The 13,313-nt window shown below is 42.1% G+C and overlaps 1 protein-coding gene across 4 annotated transcripts in view; it reads right to left on the reverse strand.

The window, feature by feature from the left end:
- The window catches only part of LOC140912808 (uncharacterized), a 69,058-nt gene that overhangs the window by 5,317 nt on the left and 50,428 nt on the right, over nucleotides 1–13,313 (reverse strand). For 3 of the 4 annotated variants that reach the window (XM_073347899.1, XM_073347900.1, XM_073347898.1), the window contains exons 22-26: nucleotides 13,097–13,248; nucleotides 10,261–10,420; nucleotides 7,288–7,440; nucleotides 6,382–6,549; nucleotides 705–802 (exon numbers count right to left, since the gene is read on the reverse strand). In XM_073347899.1, the coding sequence (XP_073204000.1) occupies nucleotides 705–802; nucleotides 6,382–6,549; nucleotides 7,288–7,440; nucleotides 10,261–10,420; nucleotides 13,097–13,248 (731 nt within the window). Of the gene's footprint in view, nucleotides 1–704; nucleotides 803–6,381; nucleotides 6,550–7,287; nucleotides 7,473–10,260; nucleotides 10,421–13,096; nucleotides 13,249–13,313 lie in introns of those variants that run through there. The other variant, XM_073347901.1, reaches the window with a different exon arrangement.

Consider the following 13,313-nt stretch of genomic DNA (forward strand, 5'->3'; position numbering starts at 1 on the left):
AAATTGGGTTTGTTTAGTCTGGAAAAGAGTAGACTGATAAGGGACATGATAACAGTTTTCAAGTACATAAAGGTTATTACAAGGAGGAGGGAGAAAAAATTGTTCTTCTTAACCTCTGAGGATAGGACAAGAAGCAATGGGCTTAAATTGCAGCAAGGGAGGTTTAGGTTGGACATTAGGAAAAATCTGGTGGTTAAGCACTGGAATAAATTGCCTACAGAGATTGTGGAATCTCCATCATTGAAGGTTTATAAGAGCAGGTTAGACAAACACCTGTTTGGGATGGTCTAGATAATAATGAGACCTGGGGACTGGACTAGATGACCTCTTAAGGTCTCTCTAGTCCTATGATTCACAATCTTTTTAATGTAATTATCCTAAACATCCCTGAGACATAGGGAATCATTATTATCCTCATTTTGCAGATGGAGAACAAGGCACAGAGGTGGCAAGGTCACACAGGAAGTCCATGGCGGAGAAGCAAATTGAACCTGGGTCTCCCATATCCTAGGTCAGCACCCTAACCACTGGACCATCCTTCCTCTCTGATAAATTCACTGTAAACATTCCCTTTCTTAAACATCAATTTTATCTTCCAAAAACAGCCTTGCACAAAAACAGGAGTGTGAAGCAGTAGACCAGAAGTAGCATTGGCATAAACAAGAAAAAAAACCCCATCATAAATTGATGTCATCAATCCTGACCTTTTTCTGAGTTCATTTAGTTCCATATTGTCTATTTCAACAATAACCGCAGCTCTCTCTTGCGGAGCTCCTGGGGGAACTTCTGCTCTAGTTTCAGCCTAGAAAATATAAAATATTAAAATAATACTTTTAAAAAATAAGAACCTGATGACCATGTTTCCAGTTACAAAATCTGTTCTGCCAGTTGAAAAAAATTAGTTCCACAACTTAGTGGTGTTTGTATCTGATATTGTGCCATTTAATCCTCAAATTCTGGGGTTACAACGTCCCAAATGTACACACAAACCGAGTCTCTTTTTGCTGCCAGGAGGACATTTCCTATGCAAGCCACAAGACTCAAAGATTCCATGACCTCCATTTGCACATTTATTGTTTAGCCTCCGGGGATTTCTGCATGTGAATAAATAAATGGGGTGAGTGAGCAGGCTGAACACTTCTACAAAACAGAGAGAAAGTCTTAAAACAACCCCCAAAGAAAGGCCTTCAGTGAGCAGGGGATCAGCAGCACACTGCAGACACACATGGTGGGTTTACACTAAGGGATCCCTACCAATAAACCAGCAAGGTAGTGCAGGATGACTAGTTCAAAAAAAAAAAAAAAAAAAGAGATTGTGGTAAGGCACCCTTCAAAGCTTTAAGGCAATGTTTGTTAAGAACAGGAAAGCAGAAGAACTGAAACGTCATAAGTGCGAAAGAGGCCTAAGGGTACAGCTGGCAAAGTGTTCACTGTTCTATAACAGCAACTCCTACCAGGTCTGACAATCTCACTACACCTAGCACACTGCTTTCATAGCAGTTGTCTATTAAGAATATCATTTGAGATCTTAAATAAAGCCAAGATCACAATGGTCATTAATATCGGTGTGAGATTCATGTACAAATACATGTAAGAAGTTATATGTGCACATGGACATCTACAGACACACACAAGAGAAAATATACTTCTAAATCACACACACACACAAAATAGGTTTTGTAAAAATGTGTGAATCAAGGAAAAGTTTACAAACAGGTTTCTTCCACACAAAACATGTATATTCGCCTGCCTGCCTCAGTTCACAAGTAAATTAAGCATTGTAGGTCAATACAAAGGAAGCCCCATTTGCATACAATGTCAACATGAGAACATGAAACCAACATGGAGTCAGCAAACTAGAGAATGAACCACAGGGGATCATCCTTACTCTGGGAACAAAAGCAATGGACTTTGGGGGATATAAGGAGAAGGAAAAAGGATACCATTTGCTCCTTCACCGAGGAAACAAAAATGAACAGAGCTTTTTTGCATTCATGAAAGAAGGTTCCCAGCCATATTGGTTGGAAACACTGGGAGACTGCTTTAGGTGAGAACAGACTTCTTTAGACAGACGGTTAACCTGTTAAAGTTAAGTTTAGTCTCTAGAAAGCATATATTGATTTGTTTTATATGTAACCTGTTTCCGTTATTATCCTTACTCGCGCTCTCTAAAATCTTAGCTTTTGATAATAAACTTATGATTGTTTTCATTATAAATATATCTCACCGCTGTGATGTTCACGAGCTGATCCTCAGTTGACAAACAAGCCACTGTGTACTCTAGCCCCTTGAGATAGCAACCTGGTAATTTCTGTGAGTGTCCAGGGTTCAGGGCTGGATACTGCAGGGAATGCTCTGAGCACCAGAGGTTGGCGGGTGCCTATCCCTAGCCAGCACAGAGACAGCAAGGTCTGTGGAGACCTGGAAGTCAGTGCTTGCGTTGCCAAAGAATGTTAGTTTCAAGGAGCTGAGCTACAGAAGGCACAGACAAGACCACTTCATGCTAAAGGCTGGTAGTGGGGATTTGCCTCACAACCGTGGGTACCTTGAATGTCCCAATATATATATGTATGCAAAAGATGACAAAGGGTACCAACTTGTTGATCAAAAAAGAAATTTAAAAGGCTGGCTCTGCAAATGTCGTTCAGTTAGCACAAAACAGATCGGACTTTTCATAATTTCCCTAAGCATTACCCTTAACATCTTACAAAATTTACTGTGACAAAGCTAGAGCCCCAGACATCATTATCCAATTATCTACTTTTGTCACATCCCAATGCAAAATGAAGACCTCTTCAGAATGCCAAAGGGACTGATCAGAAATGGCATGTGTCAAATATAAAGGGAAGGGTAAATCCCTTTGAAATCCCTCCTGGCCAGGGGAAAGCTCCTCTCACCTGTAAAGGGTTAAGAAGCTAAAGGTAACCTCGCTGGCACCTGACCAAAATGACCAATGAGGAGACAAGATACTTTCAAAAGCTGGGAGGAGGGAGAGAAACAAAGGGTCTGTGTTGGTCTATATGCTGGTCTTTGCCGGGGATAGACCAGGAATGGAGTCTTAGAACTTTTAGTAAGTAATCTAGCTAGGTATGTGTTAGATTATGATTTCTTTAAATGGCTGAGAAAAGAATTGTGCTGAATAGAATAACTATTTCTGTCTGTGTATCTTTTTTGTAACTTAAGGTTTTGCCTACAGGGGTTCTCTATGTTTTTGAATCTAATTACCCTGTAAGATATCTACCATCCTGATTTTGCAGGGGGGATTTCTTTATTTCTATTTACTTCTATTTTTTATTAAAAGTCTTCTTGTAAAAAACTGAATGCTTTTTCATTGTTCTCAGATCCAAGGGTTTGGGTCTGTGGTCACCTATGCAAATTGGTGAGGCTTTTTATCCAACATTTCCCAGGAAAGGGGGGGTGCAAGTGTTGGGAGGATTGTTCATTGTTCTTAAGATCCAAGGGTCTGGGTCTGTAGTCACCTAGGCAAATTGGTGAGGCTTTTTACCAAACCTTGTCCAGGAAGTGGGGTGCAAGGTTTTGGGAAGTATTTTGGGGGGAAGGACGCGTCCAAACAGCTCTTCCCCAGTAACCAGTATTAGTTTGGTGGTGGTAGCGGCCAGTCCAAGGACAACGGGTGGAATATTTTGTACCTTGGGGAAGTTTTGACCTAAGCTGGTAAAGATAAGCTTAGGAGGTTTTTCATGCAGATCCCCACATCTGTACCCTAGAGTTCAGAGTGGGGGAGGAACTTTGACAGCATGTCACACTGCTCAAAAACAAATTAGCACGTTCATAGGTAAGTTTAGCCGAAGTTGGCTATGATAGTGCTCATTCTAAGATCAATCTTAGATGATCCATGATATGATACAAGTGCAATAGAGGCTAAGTGTACGACTCCTTCAACATTGCTTTTTTCAACATCATCTCCACCACTTTCCCACACAGGTCACCTATTTGGCAGCTAGCTTTTCAGGGGACTTGCTGCATCCTGCACTGGTTCTGTGGACGAAGGGAAAGCAGTGGATGTATTGTTTCTTGACTTTAGCAAAGCTTTTGACACGGTCTCCCACAGTATTCTTGTCAGCAAGTTAAGGAAGTATGGGCTGGATGAATGCACTATAAGGTGGGTAGAAAGCTGCCTAGATTGTCGGGCTCAACGGGTAGTGATCAATGGCTCCATGTCTAGTTGGCAGCCGGTGTCAAGTGGAGTGCCCCAAGGGTCGGTCCTGGGGCCGGTTTTATTCAATATCTTCATAAATGATCTGGAGGATGGTGTGGATTGCACTCTCAGCAAATTTGCGGATGATACTAAACTGGGAGGAGTGGTAGATACGCTGGAGGGGAGGGATAGGATACAGAAGGACCTAGACAAATTGGAGGATTGGGCCAAAAGAAATCTGATGAGGTTCAATAAGGATAAGTGCAGGGTCCTGCACTTAGGACGGAAGAACCCAATGCACAGCTACAGACTAGGGACCGAATGGCTAGGCAGCAGTTCTGCGGAAAAGGACCTAGGGGTGACAGTGGACGAGAAGCTGGATATGAGTCAGCAGTGTGCCCTTGTTGCCAAGAAGGCCAATGGCATTTTGGGATGTATAAGTAGGGGCATAGCGAGCAGATCGAGGGACGTGATCGTTCCCCTCTATTCAACATTGGTGAGGCCTCATCTGGAGTACTGTGTCCAGTTTTGGGTCCCACACTTCAAGAAGGATGTGGATAAATGGGAGAGAGTCCAGCGAAGGGCAACAAAAATGATTAGGGGACTGGAACACATGACTTATGAGGAGAGGCTGAGGGAGCTGGGATTGTTTAGCCTGCAGAAGAGAAGAATGAGGGGGGATTTGATAGCTGCTTTCAACTACCTGAAAGGGGGTTCCAAAGAGGATGGCTCTAGACTGTTCTCAATGGTAGCAGATGACAGAACGAGGAGTAATGGTCTCAAGTTGCAGTGGGGGAGGTTTAGATTGGATATTAGGAAAAACTTTTTCACTAGGAGGGTGGTGAAACACTGGAATGCGTTACCTAGGGAGGGGGTAGAATCTCCTTCCTTAGAGGTTTTTAAGGTCAGGCTTGACAAAGCCCTGGCTGGGATGATTTAACTGGGAATTGGTCCTGCTTTGAGCAGGGGGTTGGACTAGATGACCTTCTGGGGTCCCTTCCAACCCTGATATTCTATGATTCTATGATTCTTTAAATGAGATAAAAATCATAAGATCCATTCCTTTAAACACTCCAGAGACAGAACTTGCATTCGTTTTTAAAAAAAACAAACAAACTGTCTGTAGCATGGAAACAGTTTACAATTACAAAGACAAGTAAATCTGTGAACCCTAACAAGAGAAATCAAGTTCCAGTGACCGTAAGTAAAGCTGCATATCGCTACAAAAACAAGAGCGCTATTTTCCTTACCTCATAACTGAAACATGAATCAGCAAAAATACCAATACCATATGAGCTGTTTACATCATATTAAGACTACAGCAGGCGCGGGCAAACTTTTTGGTCCGAGAGCCGCATCGGGTTTTGGAAATTGTATGGAAGGCTGGTTAGGGGAGGGGGTCGTGGCCCAGCCCCCACCTCCTATCCGCCACCACCCCCTCAAGACTCCTGCCCCATCCAACCCCCCCGACCGCACCCGGACCCCCACCCCCTCCAACCCCTCCTCTCATTTCTGACTGCCCCCCTGGGACCCCTGCCCCATCCAACCACCCCTTCTCCCTGTCCCCTGACCGCCCCATCCAACCCGTCCTCTCATTCCTTACTGCCCCCCCCCAGGACCCCTGCCCCATCCAACCACCCCTTCTCCCTGTCCTCTGACTGCCCTCTGCTGCCCCATCCAACCCCCACTCCTTCCTGACTGCCCCCCTGGGACCTCTGCCCCCATTCAACCCCCTGTTCCCGCCCCAATCCATATCTACACCCCTGCCCTCTGACCACCAGCCCACACCCCGCTCCCTTCCCCCCTACCGCACTGCCTGGAGCACTGGTGGTTGGCGGCATTACAGCCGCACCGCCCGGCTGGAGCGGGGCCACTCCGCTGCCACCACCCCGCAGCACAGAGCACTGGGGCAGACCGGGCTCTGCAGCTGCACTGCCCCAGGAGCTCACAGCCCTGCCACCCAGAGCGTTGCTCTGGTGGCGGAGCGAGGTGAGGCTGTGCGGGAGGGAGAACAGCGGGGAGGGGCCGGGGACAGCCTCCCGGGGCAGGAGCTCAGGGACCAGGCAGGAGGGTCCCGCAGGCCATGTGGCCCGTGGGCAGTAGTTTGCCCACCTCTGCACTAGAGGAGAACTAGGAAAGATCACAACCCTTTAAAATCAGGAGTTGGGTCATGAGACTAAAAAGATAGCAGAGAGAAAAAAACCTTACTATGTTCACTTTACCTGAGCAGTATCTTGGAAGGAACTAACTTGCACTGTCTGGTATTCCCTTTCAAGTCTGAAATAACGATTTTGCAGATCAGTGTAACGCAGTTGATTCTCTCTTAGAGTCTGGGATACTGTCTTCAATTGGGCAGACAATACAGCATTCTCTTCTACTGAATGGATTACCTGAAACAATTCAGCCTTTCAAAACAAGAGCTAAGAATTCTCTCTCTAAAGAGATATACTGTAGAGATGAGATTTATAGTTAAGAGCAATTGTATACAGGCTGAAAAACGTGCATCAACAGACACTGTGATGGCAAAGACACAGGTTGACAATTTTCAAAAGAAAACAAAGGAAAGATTTTAAAGGGATCCTTTTCCAAAGATCATCTATAAACATACATGTACAAATAGAGTTTTGCTCACAAAATGGTGCAAGATAGAAAACTTCACACACAACTGCTTGTGCATACATGTTTGCCTGATTTATAATTGCAACTGGATTTCCCTGCTGATTTTATGGATGCATTTTTAAGGTACTTTGAAAATTTGACACAATATGGCTCAAATACTGTACTAAGTGTGGAGGAATTTCCACTGATCCCGTCTTAACTGTAGTCTTTTTTGCTTTGAATGTGATATAGTTTTTTTGCTGCAACTTCTGCATTGCAAACTGTGGAGGTCAAGTGGACCTGTCTCAGTCAAACAACAGCTATAGTTCAAAGATATTCTAGATTTTTAGCTTATCAGTTCCACTCTGAGCCAATTATGTTGTGTGATCTAATGTTGTAGTAATATAAACACACAGTACACAAATTAAATATGTCCTCTTCCCAGATTCAGGTAGATGAAAATATTTCTATATTAACATTAGCTATGCTCCACATTTATCCAGAGGAGTCACAGCAATCTCCTTCCCTACCTTTGAGTTCATCTGCTGGAAACGCAGCTCCCTCTGGTGCATCTCCTGAAGACAGCGTTGCAGTTCATTCTGAAGCTGGCTCCTTTCAGCTAAAAGATGTTTCACTTGCTCAGGACTGTTCGTACTTCCGACCAGAGTGGCTGTTTCTAATGGCTTAAACACCACCCAAAAATTCAAGGTTAAATCTACAGAAATTGATAATGATATAGAATCCATTGTTTTAACACACATTTTAAATCAGTGATGTCTACAGTCCCATTATTATTTCCCTTTCACAAGCCTGTCCCAAGTTTCCAATGAAAACTGTTTTTATTTACATAAACCAGTGGTCCCCAAACTGTGGGGCACTCCCCCCTACCCCCGCAAGGGGGCCCAGGCCAACCCCACAGGGGGTTGGGAGGAGTGGGCATGGAGGGAGTGCCACCCAGCCCCGCTCTGCCCCCAGCTCCATTCTGGCCCCACCCCCAGTGACAGCTCTGCTCCTGGCCCCAGCCACAGCTCCAACCACAGCCCTAGCTGTGGCCTTCAGCCCCGACTCCTGACCACAGCCCCAGCCCTGACCATGGCTCTGCTCTCGGGTGTGGCGCAGACAGGTTCTATTATGTGTAAGGAGGGGTTCAACACAAAAATGTTTAGGGAACACTGACATAAACTAACATCCCACTGGTGTTTCCAATCCACCCACTGCGACACTGAGAACATGAAGAGAAAATGACTCTAAACAAATGAGACTAACTTCACTGATTTTAAGTGTTTAAGTGAAGCAAAACACAGAATATGAACGAAAGCATTTTTAAAGTTCTATCCGTTTTTAGTAACACTGATAAAGAAAGGTGGTTATTTTGAAAGTATGCATTTAAAGCAGACAGTATCCCTTTACAAAAATATACCATCACTCATTACACTGTCTCATAGAAGTTGAGCCGTGTCCATCTCTATTTGGCCTGCTAGTCTACAATCCTATCCAACTCCAACAATGAAGGGCAGTGTCCTACCTATCATTTCTAGTACCAGTTTTACATATATAATCATACAATAGGCCTTCTACCACTTCCTTCAGGATACTATTCCAGACTCCAGCAATCATCACTGTTAGAATGTTTTTCATATTACTCATGATTTGATGATCAAAAATGGTTAGCATGCAATAGTCTTAATCTTGGCTACTAACTCTTATTGTCATTAGCCAAATTAGAAGGTTAACCTACTCCAACTTTCCTTTGGGTCAGAAACATCAAAGATGACATTAGGTTAAAATCACACTTTTCCTTAGATCGTTATTGTTCATACACAAGATCTGAGGAACAGAAGAATTACCAGACTAGATGAGATCCGTGGTCCATCTAGTTCTGTATTCTGTCTGCAACAGCAGTCACTACCAGATACTTCAGAGGAAGGTGTAAGAAACTTTGCATTGGACACATGTGGGATAATTTCCCCCTCACATCTGGTCTCTGCCTGATTTCCAACAATTAGAGATTGGCTTACACCCTGAAACATGAGGTTTAATATCCCTTCCAACATCTGTTAATATTTATAGCTCTAGATGTTCTTGTAAACCATATAAATGACCAATCCCTTTTGGAATTTTGCTAAGTATTTTGGCCTCAATAACAGAGTGTAGCAATGAGTTTCTCAACTTAACTAAATTTTGTGTGAAACAGAATTTGCCACCTTTTAATTTCACCTTGTTCTTGGGGCATGAGAAGGGAGAACAGAAGCCCCTGATTTACTTTTGTATACCATTCATTATTTTATATACTTTTATCATGTTCCCTCCTATTTGTTTCTTTTCTTATGCAAACAATCTCTCTTCCTAAGAGCAACGCCTTTGATCATTACTATCACCCTCTTTAGTTCTGCAACATTCTTTATGAGATGGGGTGACCAGTACTGCACATGATATTCCAGATGAGGCCACACACCACTGATTTATATAAAGATATGGTAATATTTTCACTATCATTCTCCATCTCCTTCCTTATGCAGCCTAGCATCTTGTTAGTTTCTCTGTCCTCAACAGCCCAATGAACAGAGCTCTTAATTGAGCTGTTCACAATGACAACCAGGTCATTCTTGATTTGATACAGTTAATTCAGAATCCTGTAAGGTGGAAAACTAGTTTCATATTTTCTCTCCAATGTGCATTATTTTGCATTTATCAGCACAGAACTGCATCTGCCATTGTGTCGCCCATTCACCTAATTTGGTTAGCTCCCTCTGAAGTTTCTCTCTGGACTGGTCTAAATAACCTTCGTATAATCTGCAAATTTTGCTGCCTTCCCGCCTCACTCCCCTTTCTAGATCGTTAATAAAGACATTAAGTAACACTGGACCTCACACAGAACTTTGAACCATTCCACTGTTAATGTTTGGCCAAGATAAAAATTAACCATTTATTACTAACTCTTTGTTTTCTGTTTCTTCGCCAGTTTTTGACCCATGACAATACTTTGCTTCTTACCACATGACTATTTATTATTTATATTATTGTAGCACTTAGGAGCCTAGTCATGGACCAAGACCCCATTGTGCTAGGTGTGTATAAACACTTCGTTTTTTTAGTAGACTTTTGTGAGGTACCCTGTCAAAGACTTTTTTACAGTCTAATTTTGTCAATTAGTTTTCCTTTATCCACTGCTTTACTGAGACATTCAAAGAACTCTTACAAATTAACAAGATATGATTTTCCTTTGCTTAAACCATTAAACCCAATACATCATGATCTCCAGACATTTTACTATTCTATTTTTAATGACTGATTCAACCAGGTACAGATGTTAGCCTTATTGATCTGTAAATCGCTGGATCACCCCTTGAGCTTTATTTAAATATACATACAATATTTGCTATCCTCCAATGCTCTGACTTCATAGTTTGTCAGTTCTCTTTCTAGAAACAGCTTTCAAGATTAAAAATATTAATTGACCAAGTGCTTTTGTTTGATTTTTTTTAAAAATTTGGTTTGTTTACCTTGATTGGGTAATTGCTACCAATGGACACAGATTCCTTAACAATCACTTCATGCTGTAATTTCTGTAATTCTGCAATCTGCCGGTCCTTGTCTGCAACAGCCATCTGGTACTGATTTCGTAGCGCTTGGGACTCTGTCAGCAGGAGGTTTTTTTCCATTCTGAACACAAAATATTAAACGAGCTGTTAATTATTACATACTGAATAAAAGTTAATGTGAAGAATGAAGCTGGCCTCACTGATTTTGAAAAACTCCATGTTGTGCACACACTCACAGATCAGTAGCTGAAAATACACATCCATGCTCCATCTCTTCAAAGACTTCTGCTGTTAGAAAGCCTAGAGAACAAGGCAAGGAAAAACATACTGCATATACTTTGCTGACAAGGTGAGAGATAGTGATGCTGGCAGATCAGGTGTCAGCTCAAGCCATGGCCCCAGGCCTCTCTGAACACTTAGAAATGCACAGCTGGAAACCAGTCTTGCTTACCTGTGAGTTAGCACTATCAAAATAGATATTAAATGCTAAGTTGATAAGCAGATGTTTAGACTTTATAAAATGATTGCAGGATGCTGCATATACTGATCTCACTTATAACCTCTCTAGCCCATGGTGTAGTTATACTGAGTATTTGCACTGTAATCCTCTGTAATTGTATAATGTACTAAACAGGAAAAGAATAATTAAGGTAAAGGGCTCATCTTGCATACTACATGACCCAATAAAGCCAAATGAGGTATTGTGTAGCATCAAAGGAGAGAAAAGCCCTGTTGGTTGCATTCCTAATTACCTCCAGGAATGAGAGACTTACACATGAACTCATCCCATCAGTTTAGACTCTGGAGTGGAGGGAATAAAAATCTTTGACAAGGAGAAACTGAATCTTTTATGCTGTCTGGGGCAAAGATTTCTAAAAATAGCAAGGAGTCCCATGCTGCTTGGCATGGGTTAGCCCTGAAAGACATTTTGAATTGACAAATTACTACAACTTTACCACGTTTTGAATCATAGACAAACTCATTTCTGTATAGATGCTTGCTTGCACCTGTAACTAACTCTTTCATTTCTTTTTCCTAGTTAATAAACCTTTAGTTAGTTTATCACAAGACTGGCTACAAGCATAGTCTTTGGTGTGAGATCTAAGGTACAGATTTACCTGGAGTAAGTGACTGGTCTCTTGGGACTGGGAACAAACTAAGCATTTTGTGATCTTTGGTGTAAATGACCATTTATCACACTGTCCAGCCTGCCTGGGTGGCAAGATGGACTGAAGTGTCCAAAGGGATTGTTTATGACTCCATTATAAGACTATTGTTGTACTTTGGGAGTTCATGTTTATTACTGGGTTGGTGATATCTAATTATCGAACATACAACCAGTTTGGGGCATCTGCCCTGCTTTCTGACAGTCTTTCCTAAGATTGGCACTTTTGGTCATGAACCTCTCCATACAGCACGACAGACATAATGAAGGCGTCTACTAAACTTTAAATGTACTGAAATCCTGATGACCTGGATAACTTTCATGCAGACTCAAATCACTTTACTAAGGAAACAAATTGTATCTCTGGGCAACAGTGTCATGGACGACATCAGGGGAGTGCAAACCCTTCCCACTTAAGATTGAAAGTCATTTGTGAGCTATGTAAGGGAACTGGTGGGCAGGTTACTTTGGAATGCTCTTCGTTCACATCGCCCAGTGATTAAATCTCATTGCTAGAATTAGGTTTGATAGATTCATGTCTGTTGGCAAGTATTTACTAGTACCAAAGTGGGGTTGGGCCTCAGCTTGTCAGCAACAGGAGAACTCCAATCTCAAGGAAAGGAACTATTTCTTATAAAAACACTGAGATCCTTTATTTGAACCAAAATATCATTAAGATGAGATGGCTTCCAATAACCACTGGGAAATGCACTAGGTCACTGCATACCAGTCTCAGATACACAGAGTCCAAATGGCTTCTGCTGAAATGAACCATCCCAATCCATTTCTCACATCCAATTGTATGGATGAGTCTTAGCCAGTTAGAGACAGAAAAAAAACCCTGTGAATTTCAACGTGTCCTTTCTCACAGGCTTGAACTAGAAATACACCCTGACCGGCATCCTAACAAACATTCAGATCCAGTGGGGTGCCTCCTGAGGGGTGCTAACCATTTAAAAAATTCCCTCTGGTTTCTATCAAGGTGAAGGGCACCCAGTTCCCAAAGGATCAGGTCCAAAGTTTACATATACCCATGTAGCGCCAAAAAGTTTTCCAAAAGTTTGAGATGTGAACAAAATTCAAGGGAAACCCTGCTGGACCATTAATTCAGCTCAAATCTGAACCTGGGCTGACATTCAGTATTACCATGACTTGAGCTGAGCAGTTTGCACAGCTTACAAACCTTCCAACACCTCAAGCCATCTTATAAGAGCAGCTACTGTTTGTGGGAAATGCATCTTTTGCATAGAAATGATTAACGGTTAACCTTCTAGGGAGAAATATACCTAGTAAAGACATTAACTACAGAGACCCAAAGTAAAATTTTACATATCAAAGCCACCAAACAAGACAGAAAATTCAGCTCCCAAGTAGGCCCATTAGAGTCCTTTATGTTGAGCAAGATTTCACGATATAAAGGAACGAAGTTGATGAGTAGCAAAAGAAAACGGCGCAGAAATAGAATGTTACACATAATGGAAACCATTCTATAGCACTTTTTGGTGAACTGTAAACCTTTTTTGTTTCTTTGTCAGGTAATTGTATAAGGCTGTTTCATTTTGTCTACTGTATCCCACTAAAGATTATTTCATGTAAGCAATGTATACTTTTTGTTCAATCCAATATTTGTACCTTAATCCAGCTAGTTCATTCTGGTATGATGATATCTGTATCTCAGTTTCCTCTTGGAAGGCTTTCGTCTGATGCAAGGCTCTCTCAAGATCATCTACCTTGGTCTTTAGTTTCGCTATCTCAACAGATGCAAGGCTAGCTCCTTCTTTAGCCTACATGAAAAACAGGTTTGGTAAACAAAAATAAAATCTTAATGATAGAAAAATCCCTGTTAGTA

Source organism: Lepidochelys kempii, chromosome 6 (assembly GCF_965140285.1).
Source record: "Lepidochelys kempii isolate rLepKem1 chromosome 6, rLepKem1.hap1, whole genome shotgun sequence".
Classification (NCBI taxonomy): domain Eukaryota; kingdom Metazoa; phylum Chordata; order Testudines; family Cheloniidae; genus Lepidochelys; species Lepidochelys kempii.